This window comes from Sparus aurata, chromosome 21 (genome assembly GCF_900880675.1).
Source record: "Sparus aurata chromosome 21, fSpaAur1.1, whole genome shotgun sequence".
NCBI classification, from domain to species: domain Eukaryota; kingdom Metazoa; phylum Chordata; class Actinopteri; order Spariformes; family Sparidae; genus Sparus; species Sparus aurata.
The window spans coordinates 14,720,804-14,741,891 of NC_044207.1; the positions used below are offsets into that span (position 1 = coordinate 14,720,804).

At 40.2% G+C, this 21,088-nt stretch overlaps 1 protein-coding gene across 1 annotated transcript in view; it reads left to right on the top strand.

Annotated features, from left to right (window-relative positions):
• glis1a (GLIS family zinc finger 1a) overlaps nucleotides 1–21,088 on the top strand; it is a 46,485-nt gene that overhangs the window by 23,019 nt on the left and 2,378 nt on the right. Inside the window, exons 3-8 of the mRNA XM_030401582.1 lie at nucleotides 2,932–3,093; nucleotides 6,907–7,020; nucleotides 8,109–8,217; nucleotides 10,079–10,235; nucleotides 20,127–20,251; nucleotides 20,342–20,440. Of these exons, the coding sequence (XP_030257442.1) occupies nucleotides 2,932–3,093; nucleotides 6,907–7,020; nucleotides 8,109–8,217; nucleotides 10,079–10,235; nucleotides 20,127–20,251; nucleotides 20,342–20,440 (766 nt within the window). The remainder of the gene's footprint in view (nucleotides 1–2,931; nucleotides 3,094–6,906; nucleotides 7,021–8,108; nucleotides 8,218–10,078; nucleotides 10,236–20,126; nucleotides 20,252–20,341; nucleotides 20,441–21,088) is intronic.

A 21,088-nucleotide genomic window follows, 5' to 3' on the forward strand; every position in this document is an offset into this window, starting at 1 on the left:
CCGTATTTACCAGCTCATAATGTGAGTCTCCGATCAGACTGGTGTTATTCAGGCTGTAAACACAAGTTCCCAAAGTGTTTTTAAATCCATCGTGGTCATTATACATAATTTATGGTGCTGAAATGACACTTATATGTAGATAAACTTGAAATATAAATCTGGAGATATTCTGTATTTACTTCACTGTCAACACCAACCAAACCAAACACCAAAACCAACCATGACTTTAATGACAAATGTAGTCCGTTGTATTTTATCTCTCAGTGCCAGAAAGTTCAATTATGGTCAAATAAATGCATAAATAAAAACAGCATTTTGAGTTCCCCAACTGCCCTATAACTACTCATTTGTCCCTTAAAATAAGAAAAAAGTATGATAAAAGAAGGCGATATCTCTGGTTCTGCTCTGTCGATTATGATCATTTGTTTTTAAACTGTCCATAATGAGTCAAACAGTGTTATAGGAGAGCAACGCTGGGCAGGTGGACTGCTTTTCAAAATCTGGTGCCTTCATTACCCACAATGCCACGGAGTGACATCAATTGACATCAACAAAAGTCTTAATACTACTTTTTATGCACATGTACAGCTAATTCCACCAATTTCAGGTGTCAAACACAACTTGCTTTATTACTCAACCTATAAACAATCAGCCCAAACACTCACAGGTGTGTCACCCTCTCTTTACCTGCTGCCTACCTACCACTGCCACAAACACATTGTAGGTTTTTGTTTTTTTCAGGGGGATACTTGAATAATGCAACATAGGTATAATTACAGGACCTGAGTAAAGTACATAGTTAATTTACACATAAAAAAACTGATAAGTGATGTTAATGTTATCAAGAAAAAAAATTACAGTTTTATAATCATCCCAATACACAAAGAACAATACGCAAAGAACTTGTGTTGTGTGTTTCCTGCTTTGGAGACAAAATTCAAACTCAGTATTAATGAGTTAATAATAAAAATTCAGACATCTTTGATTTTTCCATATCTGAATAAACAAGCTGTTCTCAGAGGAAAATAAGGTCCCCAGAACACTGTTTGAAACTATAAGGGTGGCAGGGTCCGCCACATACAAAGTAAAACAGTATGAAACTGTGTTGTACATTAAGGCCAGTTTGTTTATTCACTGTGTTTAGGCATAAGACTATAATACTCAAGTACTTTTCATCTAGTTTTAATTTTACTCAAGAAAGACTTTTGGGTACCTTTTACGTGCACACAAACATTAAAAGATGATACATGATAAAAGACAGTACTAATTTACAAACAACTAAATATAAAATGTTGGCTTCAACCATGACATCGTAAAATGAAACATTATTCTTTTGGTTACAGACTTTTAAAAAGACACATTGTGCTGTACATGTTGAGGTAATAAAGTACATTAACCGTAACGGATCTTGAATAAAGCTGCACTCAGATTTCTCCTCTGTCAACAACTTTAGAAGTCTGTTTCCATTTTGTAGCCACATTTTTTTTATCGAACGTTTAGGGTTACATTTGTTTGATTTTTTAGTTTTTTAAATGATGTATTAACTACAGTAGTGAGGCATTAAGTGTATCCTCCTTTCAAACAACTCAAACTGAGGTCTGTCCTCACAGCTCAGTTGACATAAAACTGCCGCATGTAATCCTCAGTTTCCCACCACATGAAGACTCTTAATCCATTCTCTAATACACATGTGTGTTCTAATGTGATTGATTATGATTATGGGTTGCTTTATTTTGTTGTTGTTGTTGTTGTCGTTTTATGGATGGGAATTAAAGCCTTGGATTGATTAATGACCATGATGTAGTGTGTTCTTACGCCAGGACTTATTAAAGCAAATGAGGTGACTGACATTTACTGACTCATTAGTGAGACTTAATAAAAAAAAAAACCTGGACTGAATATCAGGAAGAAAAATGGTTTCCATATTTCTCTCTGGATTAGTTTAAAATGGATGAATCACTTTATTCTTTTATTTTAGTATTAGAGTCAGACCAGGATCTCATGTGAAGATTTGCAAAACATCTTTTTTTCAGAAACAAATCCGTATTTGAATTATTAACTCCAATATAGATGTGCCATTATTTTAAGTGCCTTGGTGCGCTTTGATAAACAAAGGATTTGCCTTCTTTTTGTGTCTTTATTTTTATCTGAATTATTGATGGATAAATTTGATACTTATCAGTTTGATCCTCAAAACATTCAAAATGTGTTGCATTTGCCACATAAGGTGAACTCTTGAAAAAGTGAATGTTCGAGATCATCCAAATGTTGTCAAATCACCTGTTGGTAAACTTTGACCTACATGTCAGACATATGACAACAGTTTAAGTCTGCAGGGTTTGAGACCGAATGTGACGGTAAAGTTTCTGTAAAGCTTTGGTTTACAGTGTGAAGCCTGCTGACTCTGATATTTGCTTCTTGTCTGGCTCAAGTCCAACAGAAACACTTTTACCTACCACAGCCGAGTTTGTGCTTGTGTGTGCGTGTTTGTGTGTGTGGTTATGTTCCAGGTACTGGGAAAAAGGCCACTACCTGAAGTTTATGATTCAATAACCTAATATGTGTGAATTTATGTACATATTACCTCTTGACTAGTTATTTCCATTGGACTAGACTTGGGCTCATCTGCGATGTGGAAATGTGATTTTACTATGTGTTAGCCCAACATACTTGATTTTTATAAGAAGATAAAAGTTTTGATGTTTTAATAGGCCATATTCACACGGCTGCCATTTTACCCTGATGTCACGCTCTGGGTGTGAAGCTTGAATGCTGAGATGATGTGATGCTGCTGTTTTCTAGGTTGCAAGTCGTATACACATAAGATAATCTGACAAAATGTTATTCTTTCACCAATTTCCAACTGGTAAGATGAGAGAAACTAAAAATCTAGAGGGACATCACACGACTTTTTTTTGCGTTCCTTGTCAGTTTGAAGGCTGCACCAAAGCATTTTCACGCCTGGAAAACCTGAAGATCCACCTGAGGAGCCACACCGGAGAGAAACCGTACATCTGCCAGCATCCCGGCTGCCTCAAGGCCTTCAGTAACTCCAGTGACCGGGCCAAACACCAGCGCACACATCTGGACACAGTCAGTACACAGCAACACAAAGCCATCCACACCTGTCTTAAAGATTGCACTTGACATATTTCATAGTATGAAACCAGTGAACCGTCTTTTTTAATCAGTAATAGCTATTATTTTTCCATTATCGAATTCCTGCCTCAAGTTTCTCTGAACAAATGGTCCATTACACTGATCTTATCATCTTTACATTGGCTTCCCATCAAGTTCAGGATTCATTTTAAGATTCTGAAAACTGCTTTTTTTCTGCTCAAATTTAGCTTGTAATTGTCTACAAACTGCACTGGAAGGCGACCAATTTGCAGCTATCACTCGTGCCTGCTGCATGGATGAATAAGTAAGAGAATCAAAGAGCTTCTCATACATCATGAGAGCAAAAATTGGTAAAATTAAGAGTCTCAACTCAACACCTTGTCATGCTTTATAAAACAGGCAGCGGAATTCACCATCTAATGACCTCGAATGATGAAACTGATGTGAATATGTATCAGAGGACTCGGAGGAGCGGGGGCGACTGTCATAAATTAAGTCAAGAAGAAGTTATGAAATCCACCACTGATGCAGCCCGAGAGAAAATAGAAAACACTCGTACTCCTTGAAATCCAAACTCTTAAAACTGACATGGCTCCCTCTTGAGTACCAGGTGCCAGACATGGCGCCAGTATCGTGGCTCTTTCCATGAGCATCCTTTCATGTCCCATGGTACATTAAACAGGATACAACTATAAGTACTTTATTTACTTGAGGCTTGAGCATTTCCTTCTTTTGATGCTTAATACATCTACTTTCTACGTTTCATAGGCAAATATTGTATTGTATATATATTTTTTTTTATTCAAAATTAAGTCCTTCACTCACTCACTCACTCACTCACTCATCAATAGCTACTAAAGGATCTAAGTACTTCTTTCATCACTGTTCATGTCTGCATACAATCATTATAAACTCTTTAGTCTTCATGAAAAAAACTATCACCATACAGACAAAGCCAAGAAATTCTGCATCCTCCATGTTTAAAATGAGCTGTAGAGTATAAAACCTCACTCTCTCGATTTCTTTATGATATACAATATTTGTGAGGTAATTCTGGGTAATGATTGCTGCACTAAACACACATCAAATCACTTTAATTTAAAGTGCCACTGCTCCTCTCTCCCCTCCTCTTTCTATGCGTACATTCTTTAGGATTGTGAAACTACATACCTACTGTGGATTTATTCTATAAACCACAGTTATTTTTACTCCTGCTGACAAGCGATGAGGATTTAGCCGTAATCCAACGAATCAGATCTCTTATTACTCGAGTGAGATGGAGCTGTACGACGCTCTCAGTGTTATTACAACAAGAGGAGAAAGTTATTTTCTCCCTTTTTGTGGTTTCACGCTGGCTAATGGCGGCTTTGCCGTTGCGTCACAAATCAAGAATCAGACACATCTGGCGCCATCACGGAGGCCCAGAGGAGGACTGTCTAAATGTAAATAATTGCTGAATATAGTATAACAAGCAGCCAAGAAAAGGCTGGTGTCAATACAAGTTATTTAGGTTTGACTAAATAACTTGTATTGTGTTACTAATGTTATAAATAATGGCGTGTCAGGAAAGATTTGTTTTTCCGAAATGAGGTCAGAAATTCGCAGCTCACATAACCCGAAAACTTCGCTTTTTTAATCAATAACAGCCACCTCACACCAGTTTCTGCATGATTTGTTACCCTGAGTCAGCGGTTGTGGAAGTATTTAGATCCTGCACTTAAGTGAAAGTACTGATCCCACGGTGTACAAATCCTCTAGTACAAGTAAAAGTCCTGCATTTAAAATGATATTGAAGTAAAAGTATGCAAGTATAATCAAACAAATGCACTTAAGAGTATTAAAAGCAGAAACACTCAGTGAGGTTTTATAATGTCTGTGGCGTTCGGTCAGCTCTGTACATTGTAAACAAACCAGCCAACAGCTGAGGCTGAGATGAATGCACGGAAGCGAAGCCCACATTTCTGGTCAGGAGGAGAAACACACCTGTTTTTAAACATTATGAAAGACTTGGTTGTTCACAGGTTTCTGGGATATGCAACCGTTGAGGCTGTGAAAGTTAATCGGAGTATGGAGTATGCACATATTCATTTAAACGGGACTATCACTGGAATATTCATTTGAATAGAGATCATTTGAAAGTAAACGTAGCCACTGACATGACATTTAATACAACGGTTAACGATATTGGTCGCATGTTTGGTTTTCCTGCTTTGACTGGTCAACATGTCTGCTGTGAGAAGGGTCTGTTTGAGGTTCAAAGTAAAATGTGTTGATACTTATATACTCATGCCAACATGCCATTCTGCATTTGTAGATTAAATCGTTTTTTACGAGATAACTGATTTTTAACTTTCACTTCCTCACGTCAGCCGTCCCCTCACAAATCATAACGACTTTTTTAAACAACTTTTGAGTTAGATCTTTTTCTTGATGCTGAGCTCTTTATTAAAAAAAACAGTGGGTTAATTGGTTCTGTAAAATTAAGATAAGTATTATCTTTGAATCTGCTGCACTGATGTTACCGCTACGCACGTCATTTCTTTTTTCACTTATGACGTTCAGATTCTGGTACATAAACAACTAAATACTGTACATGTGTTTTCATGAAAAACTTAATTCATTCCACCTGGTTAAACACTCAGTGAACAAACAGGAACAAAACCTGGAATGAATTAGGTTCATGGAAAAGGGCTCATTTAGTCGTCTAAACTTACAACTTTGATAAAATTGTGGAATACATGCGATTAAAGCGACAGCACCTCAGTAAATCCAAGAGAAGTAACTTGGTGCAACACCGTCCGTATGTAAGAACTTTTTCCCCAAGAGGAGCTCGGTTCACAATATAACCATAATTCAAATTATGCTCCTTTATGTCTTTTATTTTGAAATGACTGCAGCCTTATTTATCCAGGTGAAAAAAAACTCTTAGTCGGCAACCATTTTGCCTGACGATTAAATCTGTGCATAAACCATTTATTTTCTTTGATTCACAAACCGTCTTTTACTCCATCAACAAATGATTCTTTTACGTACTGATTGAAGATAGATAATCTAAACTTTTACAGTATGAATTAACTGAATTATGGCTGAACGGGATAAATCTGTATACCGAGCCTGTTCCTCTTGACTCTGTGGACGAAAGATAAACATGCTCCATTTTCAGCTGAGGAGTACATTACGTAAAATGTTGACTTAATCTGCATGTCCTTCCTTTCTCTGTTAGTGCAGCTGTCACGCTAAGTAACCACATCTACAGCATTTATTCTAAATGTTTGTGCGTATACAACACAAGACTACTGTATACAGCATCACACCTGTAAACCACCTGGATGTGACTCAACTGAACAACGTATTTGGTGTTTGATATCATATCCAGTGTGGCTGTGCCGTGTTGTGGCGTGAAGTGAGTGAGTCTTGATAGAAATGATCCAGTATGGAGTATAGACATCATGAGAGGGTTCAATCTGTATCATTTTATGGTCTTTTTTCTTTTTTGGTGGCACATTTTTCTTCTTGTCAAACTTATTTCATAGCAGCTAAAAATGAGCTTGAACAATTGAAAATCAAACAGTGAATTTTCAGTTTAGGGGTCAAATACATAAAACAGTGTTAGTGCACGAATCAGTGAAGGATTATTAAGAGAATGTGTCACTGTTTGGACATGTTATACGTGTATTTTTGTATTTTTTGAACATGAAAACACACTTCAGAGAACACTTTAGCATCTCCTTTATAGCATTCTTTCCCTCTCTTCTCTTACCTCATCTCGTTGTGGTTCATTCACAGAAGCCGTACGCCTGTCAGATCCCAGGATGCACCAAGCGCTACACCGACCCCAGCTCCCTACGAAAGCACGTCAAAGCTCACTCAGCCAAAGGCCTTCAGGAGAGGGAAGTCAAGGTAACAGCAGGAACATCCTTTATTAACAGTGTTAACTTTTGTATTGCCTCTTAATTTATTAATCAAAATTATATGCAAATCAAGACAGTAATAAGGACAGGGTGAAAGGGTTTTTTGCCTTTTGAAGAACCTTTCCAGTGGTTCTAGGTAGCACCCCGTCTTTTTCCATGAAGAACCCTTGTTTCTGAGAGAAAGAGATGGAAGAGGGGGAGAGAGTAAGCATGTTGTTTGATTCAGTAGGATGAAATACAACAAAAAGTATTACACACACTCCCTGGAAGTCAGAATAGGGAGCCTATTGTTCATGTTATCTGGGCCTTGTTTGTTTTCTGTGGACCATGAGTGACACTCAGGCTTTGTGTGTATTCCCATGCCTTGTTTGTTTTAAACAGAACCACGTGTGCTTGTAAGTTGTGACATGGCTAACACGCCCTGCGCTGCAGTAAACCCTGTGGGGCTTTAAAATATTAAACATGCACTTTATAAACTCCTTACGGTTGTACATTTCTTTGAGCTGATGTGTCACAGCCATTGAAGTTTGTATCTTCATAAACACGGATCTGGGCGAGCATTTTTCGTTGATTATTCACGGCTCTTTTGTGGTTCCTGGGTGTCCTTCACTAGCTTCTTCTGAGTCCTGGAGCTGCCACTAAATTGTTTTGGAAAGTCCTCTGCTAACGTTTGGTAATAAAGTAAATGGTCTTGCCTTAACTTCATCAGTACATTTTAGAATAAGATTGCCAAACAAGACTTCTGGACTTTGTATCTCAAGAAGCTGGATCGCGAGATGAAACAAGAACCAGGCATCTTCAAGCATCGTTTCTTTGAAAAATGAACAGTAGAAGATTGCCTGCAGAAACATCACTGTTTTCTATCAATCTACTGTATGTAATCAAAAGAGAAGCAAATCCTTTCAGAGTTTAGCTCCATGGGACTTTTATTGCCCAACAGCAAGAATACAATTGGATGCAACTAAGCTGCAGCTTTAACAAAATTACCCTCATCCGTACATGCAAGAAGTGAACCGCACATGCTTACCAACGTGAACACACAACACTAAATGTATCTGTATGTTGTCCGTATGACAGGTTCAAGTGCACAACATGCTGGAGTCGGACATTTTGAGCGATTGTCTGGCGAGGCAGCATCTCCACCAAGGAAACAGCTCACCTCTGCCGAGCTTAGAGGACTTCACAGGTATGCAAAGATGAAACGGTAGCGAAAGCAGTGGAAATCTGTGTTTAGCCCCCAACACCTCTCTGGAAATGAGTAAAAACAAAGAAAAGGGGTAATTGCCCGAACACCTGGGCTGTTAAACTGTCTCTCTCATTTTCTCCCATGGCCTCATTTGCTCCTTTTCCCTCTCCCTCCTCTCCCATTCCTTCGATGATAGCTCATCATGCCAGTGTTTACCTTGTCCAATTACCGGGCACTGACTGCGGGCAAGTTGGCCCCCTCCCCGCCCGTCCTTCAGCTTCTCCAGCTGGTTTTCCAGCCAAGCTCTTTTTCTTTCCCTTTCAATAGCTGAACTGAGATCAAGAAGCTGTCAGGTACACTGAGGCTCAGTTGGCAAAAGAGAGGCGAGAGTGTCCAGGAGAGCTGTCCATGTCTATTACTTCAGACTACTTGCAGTTATACCCAGAAGACTTTGAGGGAAAAGCCTCAAACGGCACACTACCAGCTATGTTTATTCAGAGTGAAACAAGCATGTCAGTGTTTCATTTTGAAAATGTCCCAAGAGAGCTTTCTCCTTATCAGAAATGGCCAAATGTTAAAACCTAAATCCAACTTTCTGTTAGGTATACCTGTGTGTGTACATTAATATATGTAGGCTATCATGGTGACATATGCTATCATCATCAGCTTCCCTTAAACTCAAAGTTAACACCAAGTGTTGAAAGCCTTGCTGATGGCAAGCAGGTATTTGTGTTACAGCTTTAAATGAACAGCAGAAAAAACATTTTCAAGTATGAAACACTCCCTCCTGTCGGCCTGAGAAGTGTCTCTGAAATGTTGTTAGCCTAGCGTGTTCCTTTGCAGTGAACAGCAGCTGTAGGCTAATGATAAAATGACCATAGACAACATTATCTATCTATCATCTTATCTATTATTGCCCTCAGTCAGTTCAGTTTTTATTCAGTTTCAGCCTGTTTATTCAAATAGATTTTGAATGTCTGACATAACCGTTAGATGTGTAGATCGGTATTAGCCTTGTGTCTGTCTGCACAATACAACCAGCAGCTGGTTAGCTTAGCTTATCGTAAAGCCTGGCTCTATCTGAAGGCAATGAAATCTGAAAAAAAAAAAAAAAAATGGTATTTTATAGGCTAAATTATAAATTGTTTTGGCTACTTAAAAAATGATAAATTGGGAATTAAATAATAAAGGTATAGCTAGCTTCTGTTTCATGCTAGCAAAGTTAGCCATGTAGCTGTTAGCTTTGTCAAAAAAGCTTCTGTGTTTGTTTTAGTGGTAAAAGAAATAGCTGTTACTGGATTAGTTGATCAACAGAAAGTTAACTGGCATGTTGTAATAATTTATTTCATTAATGATAAGCTCCAGCTCTTTAAATATGAGAATGTGCTGCTTTTCTTATAAATTAGCCTATTTAGAAGTTCTGGTTTCAGACATCACCTCTGTGATGGAGAAATATTGGTGAACATTTCAGTTGTCATCTGATATTCTTTTAGACTAAATAATAAATTATTTACTTAGAAATAGATTAATTGAAAATTGAATGAAAGATCAGGTCAAGCCTCAGCTAGTTTATGATGGTAGAGATCAACGTTGCCGAAACAGCTGACTGTGATAGCCACCAACTGCAGCCGTGTTTTCAGCCCTATTTAGGGGACAAAAATGACTGTCTGTAACAAACTGAGCAAGGACAAAGAGCACAGAGGTGGAACATGCTGCAGTAGACGTTTCAGAGGTCTCTTTGGACGTTGCTGTTGGATCAGTTGTAACTGTAAATCAGCTAACTTTGACTGTAGCTATACAAACTTTCAACCATAGATTTTCTGTGAACTAATCCCTAATTTAATCTATGTCTGTTTTTAAGGTGTGTACTCAAACAGCAGCACCGTCCACAACAGGGGAAATTCTGAGTTTCTCTCTCCATCAACAGACACCTGCTCCAGGTATCAAAACCTGGAGGGAAATTTTGACGCCAACAGCCTAGCGTCTTCGCTAACAAGCCCAGGGAGCATGAGAGTGGGGTGAGTGTGAGAACAAATAGATCATCCCTGGCGTCATTTATTTATTTATTTAGTAATTCGTACTGGGAAAAATGACTGTAAGCATTCAGGCTTCACTCACTTCTTGAACCTTTTTTTTTTCTTTTTTTTTTAACAACTGGCTATTAGTTGCTAAGTGCCTTGACTGTAGGTGGCTCAAGTTACAGGAGAGACTGTTTTATTTACTTTTTCTTGTAAGACTTCTCTATCGCAGGCTTTTGCACGTGTTTTATTGCTTAATAAAGTGACTGACTCGTGAAAAAAAGTTAGTTTTCATCAACCCAATCCAACACATCCTCACACCTAAGACGACATCGATAGGTAGATTACCACTGACTCACAAAATGACATGTCGCTCTTAGGTTAGACTTTCAAACACAGTGTTTTGGGTTACAATAACTATATTATTTATGTTACGACAGTTATGAACTTACTGACACTACCAATGTAACTGTAGTTATGTTTTGCACATAACTTAACTACATCAGTAAGTTAAAATAACTCACAGTTTACATTTGGTTTCCCACTGTGCACGTTTGATCTGACCATCCTTCCCTTCCCACCTGCCTGTGCAGACTTTCTTGCTCTTTGACTACTTTGCCCGACTTCCTCGTTTGCTTGTTGTAATTATAACTATGGCAACTAGAAGTCGCCGCCTGACATCATTACATTACATAAACATCATAATGGGTCATAATAAGCTGCTTTCACCTTCGACCTACAGGTAGTTTTTCTGATGAGGACAGGGGCCGACTCAATCACAAGAATAGATGGTGGCAATGTTCGTTTCCTCAAACCATCGCTATGCTGGATCTTTACAATTCTTCATGTTGCAACTTTACATTTCTTTTATGTTGTGACAACGCAGTGCTTAAGGTCTGGTCTGGTCATTTGGTTGGGTCAAGAAAAGATGGTGTATGCCACAAACTACACTGAAATACTTCTGATGTCTTCATAAAAATACTTGCAAATGGTCTCCACATCCTTTCAAAAATATCTGTTTTTGTTGCCACTAACATGGCTGAAAATGTCCCTCCTTGATGTTAGAATTACCCAGTGGTTTCTTGCTAACAAATGTTGAATCAGTCTCAAACTGTGGTCTCTCACCTGACAACAATCTCACCCAGGTGTCATGTCACAACCATCCTCCTTCACCTGCTGACAAGATCATCATTACCTGTAATCTATATGTGATATATGTATGAAATATACTAATTTGAATGTGTCCGCGGTTTAAAGAAACATTAAATGGCAACATTTTATTCTGACAAATGGGCTGTAATTTTCATACAGCTGTTGAAAAAAATGAGATTGTTTTCTTGGAAAACAGGGTAATATACTAAATGATGTATCAAGAGGAAAACTTAAATGGTCAGTTCATCCAAATCAGAACAAAAAAAAAGATATTTTCCCACTCACCCCAAGTGGTGTCTGGCAGGGATTTGCGTTATCTGCTGCAGGGACTTCTGCTGCCAGCCCAGTACAATGGAGCTGACTGGGATTTCGTTTGCATTTGGCAGTTTTCATTGGGAGCTATTTTCTACTGAAGATAAAAATAGTGAAAGCTGACCACAGTTTTCTGCTCCTCTTGGCATGTGAACTCTGTTCCTGAAGATAATCATATTCGGCTATTCTCCCCAAACTCTTTCTTTATGAATCTCCCGTGTATCAAAGAACTTTTAAAACTTCCAAGCAGTTCCTCCCTGTGCTTTGTCAGACCCAGAAATCGTGTTTCAACCTCAAATATATGGCCAGGACTCTAAAGATTTCACAGTCACTTTGCTTCTCCTCTCTTGTCTGGAAAGCACATGGCCATAAACATGGAGAGAGATGTGAGCTTACGCATTTTTGAATAAACCAGAGACATTATCACCAGAGATGGAGTTATGGCTTTGTGGTTGCACTGATTGGGTGCTTGGAGGCCACAGAACTTATGTGTACTGTAAACTGAGACAAATTTTGTCTAGCCCAGTATAAAAGTAGAAGTGAGACTAAAAAGATACAGCTGACAGCCTCCAGGCAGCGGTTTCTGGACAATGCGGCCTCATATCATTGGTCATTAAAGAAAAGCCTGTAAACTAACTTTTATTGGCACAAAAGCAACAACAAAGGCAGGCTGTCCAATAAAAGAGTTGATAAGGGCCAGATTTACATTTTTGTGGTTTAATGAATGTTATAAAATATTCACATATAATGAACACAGTTTTAAATGCAATTGTTCAGCATTTCCTTGAATTCTTTTCAAATGGGTCTTAGGTCCTGGCAGAGGAGTTCAGAAGAGAGTCGATATGAGCTGTTGTCTCTGAACACAAATTCAAACCGATAAGCTTCAGTTTGAAGGCTTATTATTGACCTTGGAAACCACAGCGTGATATCACTTAGTAGTGTAGTGTCAACTTACTGGAAAATGTGCGATTTAAAGAAAAAAACTTTCAGCCTCAACTCATGGCCTCCATGCTGCAAAAAAGTTACAGTGAGTGAACATTGTGCTAAGTGTTTATATGTTCAGTGGTAAGTGGGTGTTATTATACTATTAAAAAGGTCCAATTTGTACATAGTTGACTCTCTGATGCTTTGGTTGACGGATCAGGCCGACCACCATCAATAAACTCTCTTGTAAATTCGACCTTTTATGAAACCACATCATATTTTTATTGAGTGTAAAACTAAATATGTGCAGTTATGTTTTTGCTCATCGTTTGTTTGATTGTTGTTTGATTGGTTTGTCAGCAGGATTTCACAAAAACCACTGAATGGATTAATACAAAATTTGGATGGAGGAGGGATCTCAGCCAAGAATAGAATTCAGTTGTTAGCATCAGCCTGAAGTTGCTATATTTATTGTCCACAGTTTCATGTAGAAAGTATTTTCTTTCTACCTAAATACATCCGCCAACCTTATGAGTGCCCAGAAAGAGGCATGGGTCTACTCATGAACGAGAGGCTCGTTGCTTTGACAGCGCAAGATGTAAACATTAATGGCGCCCTCAGCAGCTGAGCTGTGTGAGCTAGCTTAGTTAGCTTAGTTAGCTAGCCTGCTGTTGATGAAAAGGTAAATACTTCCTTCTGTACAGTGATATGGTAGAAAGAAAATAGTTCCTTAATTAAACTGTTTATAATGAACAGGTCATGATTTCTGGAGAGATTCTTTCCATTTCGAAAAAGTATAGTTTTATAACTATTTCATTTTTTTTTACCACAAGCCGAGTTATTATCTTGTTATAAATCTACATTATAGTGTTGTTAAATGTATGTGTGTGGACTTCAAACAGACCTTGAAGAGTTTTAAAAAAACAATTATGGTGATATCCTTGACAGTATTTGATTGATGGTATGAACACAAACCTTCATTCAGATGCTGCGCTTTGGTCACCTGTTGCTGGATCTCACCTGGCTCCTTTTCATTTGATTGACTCATGTTTAGGTGTAAGACTGAAAGATTTAAGGTTTACAGAGCGAACTTTTAATTTGATGTTCAGTGAAGAGTTTGGATGTCTGTGTGTGTGCTTCCTGCCATCTCCTCAGAGTTTGCAGCCAGAGCTTCCATGAAGCTATGCACAATCTGTCCATTGACGTCTCTTTATAGAGACTGAGGATGTCATAGAATACCACTGGTGCCCGCAGTACTCAATGGCCTGCCAAAGCCAATACCAGACAAGCACTTGTTTTTCCCCCAAATGACTTAGCGAGACGTTAAACACGTGAAAGTAAATTATCTTTGCTTCATGGCAATGTCGGCATCAAGCTCTGACCTCATAGCCAGGCGTGTGTTTACTCTGGCTGAGACGAGCCATTTTGACTTCTTTTAATTATTTAATACTTGAGGGATTTAGAGGCCCGTGTTAAGGCTCGTCCATCTGCGGGTATTTGTGATGTACAGTGTTTGTGTGTTTAGCGGTCGAGAGCTGGATTGGCTTTTTGGAGCGGCGTGTCCATCAGATAGAGGCACACTAACCAGGATGGCTCTCACACAGAAACACTGTTATACAGTTTGGAGGAAAGAGAGGCGATGAAGTTTACCTTGCTGAAGCTCAGAGTGACATCGGACCCAAATAGCCGCTTTAACTGAAATGTTTGACATGTCCTCACATTTTTGTATTTACGGTTTCTCTAACATGCAATAAGTCTACTCTAGTTTCTCTAAGTACTTGATTGGAAGCACTTAGTTCACATTAAATCTCCATCTGGGTTATATACATTCAACATGATCCACTGTGATCCGCTAAATCTACAGCACAAAAGTACTCCAGCACCTTTCCTCTGCCAGAACTGAAAACAGATCAGTCTGGCGTGCACAGGCGGGCACTTTTGGTAAACCGACTCATCCCCTCCTCTGATCCCATCTAGGCGTGCCGCTATTAAAAAGCAGCCATGGACTAAAGCAGAGTTGCAGTGGAGGACTCAGGATGTTTGAGGGGCAGGGGCGAAAAAAACAAATATGGCACCAGGTGTATCTGTTGGGGCACCAGCACGCAGAGAGTTGTGATATATTTATATTGAAGAGAGGGCACTTGACCACATTTTGTCTACTAGAAGGGCACCCAAGAGGGCACTTATTCACATTTTCTCCACTGGAAACACACCCTAGAGGGCACTTTATCATGTGTTCTCCACTAGAAGGGCACCCTAAAGGACACTTTATCACATTTTCTCCACTGGAAGGGCAACCTAGAGGGCACTTTATCACATTTTCTCCACTGGAAGGGCACCCTATCGGACACTTTATCAGATTTTCTCCACTGGAAGGGCAACCTAGAGGGCACTTTATCATGTTTTATCCACCATAGGGGCATCTGAGGGAGGCACTTTAATTCATTTTCTTTCCTGCACCCCCTAGTCCACCAGTGCAGGGCAGAACACAGCATAATCTGCATACAGTATCATCATGAGAGCCTAATTCTGCAAGCAGGATTCTTCTCATTCCAGATATAAAGAGGGCAGCTGGCTGTAGTTAGTCAGAAAGAGAGAGGGAAAAAAAGTGAGTGATGAAGGGATTTAGCTGGTAAAATATGATCAGAGAAACAGTTTCCTGAGGTTGCGCTGACAGCCGCTCCCTCAGGCGTGGGCTCTCTGTTAAGCTCATGCATCTGAGAAGTTTGGGCACACCGGCCACAGAACGACGGATCGTCACAGCAGGGCCACGCACGGCACGGCTCAGACATCTCAGCTATGTTGTTGCAGCGTCGCAAGAATGTAAGCCGTGGAACAGACGCGGTTGTTTATAGTTCAGGTCAGCTCAGATGGTTCTGGGGCCACCGAGGGGAATCTAGAAAAGTGTTGAATTCTTGGGGCTCGCAGTCATCGCGGCACATTCACTTCAACAGTCGCACTATATCAAAGCTCTACTTTGTTTACATAATCTTATACAAAGCCTGTTCTTTATTACCTTGGGAAGCCACAGCCATCTGTAAGTTATATCAGTTTGGGTTTCTAAAAGTCCCTCTGATTAATTTTGGCTTTTATTGTGTTTCTGCGCTGAAAGCAGAGACTGTTAAATTAAATGTAATAGCATTTGACATGGGAAATGGGCAATAAAGAGACCTGGGGATGATAAATGATAGATATGTAAAGAAATCTCCAAACATTTCATTTTTTTTATAGCTGGTCAGATGCGAATATAGAAGGCGCTTGGGCCAGCAGCCATCAGTATCTCTGACAAGGCTTGGCTTGTTTATGAAGCCCACTAAAACCCTTCCAGCAGAAACCAAGGCCATTTTGCTCCCTGGGGACCAATATGCTACAGTACATCATCCTGGAGGGTTCTCAGGCCACATGAAATGCTGAGAGCGAGCGCTTTGAAGGAAGAGGAGGGGGGCTTAAAATACCATATTGGGGGGTTTTCAGCTGCATATCTCCTTGGAGAGATATTCGCCTGCCTTTCTTTCTTCTTGTCGACTTGGCTCCAGTGACTCATTCGTTTCCATGTTGAGTCAGAGTGTTTGTGCTCAGTCAGCACATTCTTGCAGCGTAGCGATGGATACAGCTCCACACAAAGCCCGCCTACATTACCCCCCTGAGGTGGAAACGCTTCCTTATATAAACTGTACTGTTTGTACATGAGTTTAAGTATTTACATGTTTTTGTCTGCCAACACAGCTGCTGCCATGCTGGCAGGTAAGGGTTATCGACAAAAATGACTTGATTTGATCAGAGATTTGTGTTTAACTTTAGCAGTGTTGTAAAAAGTACCCAAAGCTATCCTTGAGTAAAAGATTGAGAAAAGAAAGGAGCAAAAGATTTGTTGAAATATTACTTTGGTGAAAGTGAAAGTCACACGTACAATTTTCTGGCAGTATATTAGCTTAAAAGTAAAACTTTAACATGAATTAAACATACAGTATATTTATAGTATATTAATATGTATCCTTCCTTATACTATTTATGTATGGTTGATGAATTATCAGACCAGATATTTGGTATTTCCCTGATCATTGGAATCAGTGTTTTGGGTTGTTTCTTTTAAAGCTACTTCAAGTATCTTTGATATAATGTTGATTTTGGCGGCCCCTGTGGACCAAAGTAGTCGTGGTTCCACCATCACAACCACAAATGTAATGTAAAAATAAAATTATCTGAGTAAAGATTTTCTCCTGCTTCTTTTTAATCGACTAACATACTTCTCACTACAACTAGTAACAAGGTTATCAAATAAATCTATATTCGAGTAAGAAGTACAATATCTTCCACCAAAAGGTAGTGGATCGGAAATATTATTTAGAAGAAAATGGAAATACTCAAGTTAAGTGCAAGTACCTTAAAATTGTCGTAAATGTACTTTAGTTACATTCCATCACTGAAATTTAGTGAAACCTAATTTTGGATAACTTAACCTATAGTCGTGGAGCATAGTTTAATCTGAACCTTATAAGGTTAATGATTTACACCTTTAATTAAGGGGTATCAATTTAAAGCCACATTATTCTAGTCCTTCCACCTATAGGCAGATCAGATCACAACCTGGTGTACCTCCAGCCCTGCTATAAACCCTGTGTCCTGAGGCAGCCCATAACCACCAGGACATTCAGGAAGTGGACTCCAGAGTCCAGAGAGTCCCTGAGAGCCTGCTATGAGTGCACAGACTGGGATGTACTGCAGGACAGTGAGGGAAACTGGGGGGACACGGACATTGACAGGGAGGTTGACTGCATTGTCAGCTACACTTCTTTCTGCAGGGACATGATTGTACCAGTGAGAGCTGTGCGCTGCTTCCCCAACAATAAGCCCTGGATCACCTGTGACATCAAAGGGCTCCTGAATCAGAAGAAAGCTGCCTTCAGGGAGAATGACAGAGAGAAGCGCAAGCAGGTGCAACAGGAGCTTAAGAGGAGCCTGAAGATGGCCAAGTGGACTATGAAAAGAAGGTGGAGAGGAAGCTGCAGCACGACACCAGAGAGGTGTGGAGGGGAATGAAGAACATCACCGGCTACAAACTGAAAAACAGCCAGGCTACAGCAGGTGATGTGGACAAGGCTAATGAGTTCAACCTGTTCTATAACAGGTTCGACACGGCGACCAGGGCCTGCTCGGCCTCACCATCACTCCCCTCCACCTCTCCAGCATCAGCCCCCTCCCCTACACCACCTTCTCCTCACTGCTCCAGCCCCAACACCGCAGCAACAACTCCCATTCCTCCTAGCTCCCCTCCCTTCTTCTCGGTGGATGAGGTGAGGATGAAGCTGAGGAGACTGCGAACAATAATGATGTTGGCCCAGGCTCTTGCCCAGGCTCTTCTTCTTGAGGAGGCTCAGGTCCTTCGATGTCTGTGGGGAGATGCTGCACATGTTCTACCAGTCGGTGGTGGCAAGTACCATCTTTTATGCTGCTGTCTGCTGGGGAGGCAGTGCGACAGAGAGGGACACCAGAAGGCTAGATAAGCTCATCCGAAAGAAGGCTCAGTGCTGGGTAGGTGCCTGGACTCACTGGGGTCGTGGTGGAGAGGAGGATGTGGACCAAGTTGTCTGACATCATGGACAATACCAACCACCCCCTCCACCACACACTGATGGAGCAGAGCAGTAGCCACAGCGGGCGGCTAACTGAGCTACGCTCGAGGACTGAGCGCCACAGGAGGTCCTTCGTCCCTACGGCCATTAGGCTGTTCAACAGCTCAGCAGTGGACAGGGGCCGCTGACCTAGGCTCTGGTGCCAGGCCCAATCCACCCTCCCCTCCCTCACTTCTTTTATTCACATTGTTATTCTTTTATTGATGGAATGACTGTCTTTTTTATGGTTGTGTGTATTATCTGTCTCTTTATGGTGTACGTATTGTATGTTCTGCGAGCTATGGGATACATAGAATTTCCCTGAGGGGATGAATAAAGTATTTATCTATCTTATCTATCTATCTCTATCTATCTATCTATTATATAGAAATTGACATATTGTCCGTGCAGGGTGCCCCCTGCAGTTTCTGAGTGCAACACCAGGTCATTAACTCAAATCCCTGGTCTGTAACTATTTGTCAGACGTAATGTAGATGCTAACTACAAACAAAACTCATGACATCATAACAATGTTGTGTTCTGAAAACATGTATGTAACGCTGATTCGACCCTTTCACTGAAGCTACATAGTGCAGAAACAAGTGATGGGGAGGCAGAGTGGCTGAGACAGAGACACTATTCACTCTGTTTCAAGACACTGAACCATCAACATGATTCTGAAACTGTTTTTTTATTTTACAAGATTAAAAGTTACATAATGTTGCTTTAAACGAATGAAACAAAGTAACTGGAAATTACATGAAAAATAAGAAGAGTGATTGAAAAATATAGTTGTCAAAAGAAAGGGCTGCTTATGTGATAATATTGCATTTCATTTTAAATTTGTTGTTTTGAAACTGTATCCTCTTCTGGTCAGCTGTCACATTACTAATAATTTGGTTATGACACCATCATCATTTTACCACAAGTGTTCTTGGCTCTGCCGTGGAGCTCAGAAATCTGTGGTGAGGTTAGTCAGGCTTAAGAAACGCTGAAGTCATCTGTATGTGACAGAAACCTGAAACAGATCAGCAAGAGGGAAGTTCAAGTCCACTGGGAGAAAGTAAAAAAAAAAAGGCGTTATTAAAAAAAATGTATAAATGAGTTGTGTCAATGTGTCAATTACATGTCAGTTGTTGAAGAGCTTTCAAGTAATCCACCTTAAAAAAGGCTGTTAAACTATGAATATAAATAAACTACCAAGTCAGTTTTAATGTGTTTACAATTGGCTTATTCACATTTCTTTGTGAAAGTGAGGTTAGATGAGATGATTAATACCATGTCATTACTGTATGGGTAAATATGAAGCTACAGCCAGCAGCTGGGTAGCTGAGCTGAGCACAAGGACTGAAGGGAATTTTGGTGGCTGGAATTAGTTACAACTAGCTAGCTACCCAAGTGTTAGTTACTTAAAGTGGTTGAATGTCACCTGTACTAGACATTTTCGTTATTTAAGATGATTCATTTTGAAGTGAGAGCACTGCCAACAGATAACAAGTTTGTCAAGGGTAGTAACTTCCCCAAATCCAAGGAGGAAATAACTGCTAATGCTAGCTCACATTGTCGTGACTTACTACACAATAGATGTGCTACCGTTAGCAGTGCTTTGTGCCGCTGTTAGCTAGTTAGCCTAATATGCTAATGTTTGAAGCTAGCTCTAGGGTGTGGCATGCCGTTTAATCCATTCCTAAAACATAAAATAATAACATGATACCCATCCTCCATCTTAATTGTGTGGAAATCTGTTCAGAAGGTTTTGTGTAATCCTGTTGACAAACCAACCCACCAACAAAGGGACACAGGTGAAAGCATAACGTTCTTGGTGGAGGCAGTAAAGTTAAGTTGGGGTACTGACTAATTCAGCAATGTGTTTTTTTTTTATCGACAACAGGAACAGACCAACATCGTTGTTCAACCCAGTGAGCACATCGTCGGACAGAGCGGACATCCAGCTGCAGGGCTACCACAAGACCTACAGCCACCAACAAGTATTCACACAGCAGCAGCAGCAGCAAGGTACCAACGGTGTCATCAGCCTCATCAAATCTGTATGATTGTCTACTGCCTGTGTTTGGTGTTTCATAATTTCCTCTGTGGTTCTCCAAGGATGTGTGTATGGGGAAGGAAAGGTGGTTCACCCAGTCAGTGATGGAGGATTTGAGCCAGCCAGTTACTTCACAAACCCCACCGCCGCTCATTCTACAGGTAAGACAGAAGTTCGGACGACACTTGTCACATGGTTGAAGAGTGTCTGACACCACGCCTTTCAAAGCTTTGTGCTACAGAACGCCTTACAGGAGAAATTGTTTGAAGATGTGCTCAGTTATTCCCATGTTTAACCAATATCGTCCCCGCTTCTCACTATGATGACAATGTTTTCACACCTCCTTTGTGTGTGGCTGTTTGGAGCCAGTGTTCTGTCTCCCTCCTGTTTCTTGGCTCCACCCCAGACTCATTTTTCCCACACACCTGTCTAACATCAGTCTTGTTAGCACCGCCCTGTTTCCAGACAGCCCCTGTCTCTTTAAGGCCCCCTTCTGAAAAAGCCCAGTCTGCTCTGATTGGTCAGCCATCACAGGCCCGAGCGGGCACCGATCGCTGTGATTTCCACATCAGCTCTGTCAGTGTTTTTTTGAAACCACTGAGGGCGGCGACTGTATAGTTGTGATATCACGACTGTACAGAAGTCCTGATAGCTTGTTTAAAGGCACAGTTTCCCCACTGATTAAGCACTTTGATATTTTTATACTAGTCACTGTATAAAGCTAATAGAAATGCTTTCAAATAAAAAAAAACAACAACATACAAATCACAAATTTCTATTTCTCATTTTTCAAAAAAATAAAAGAAAGT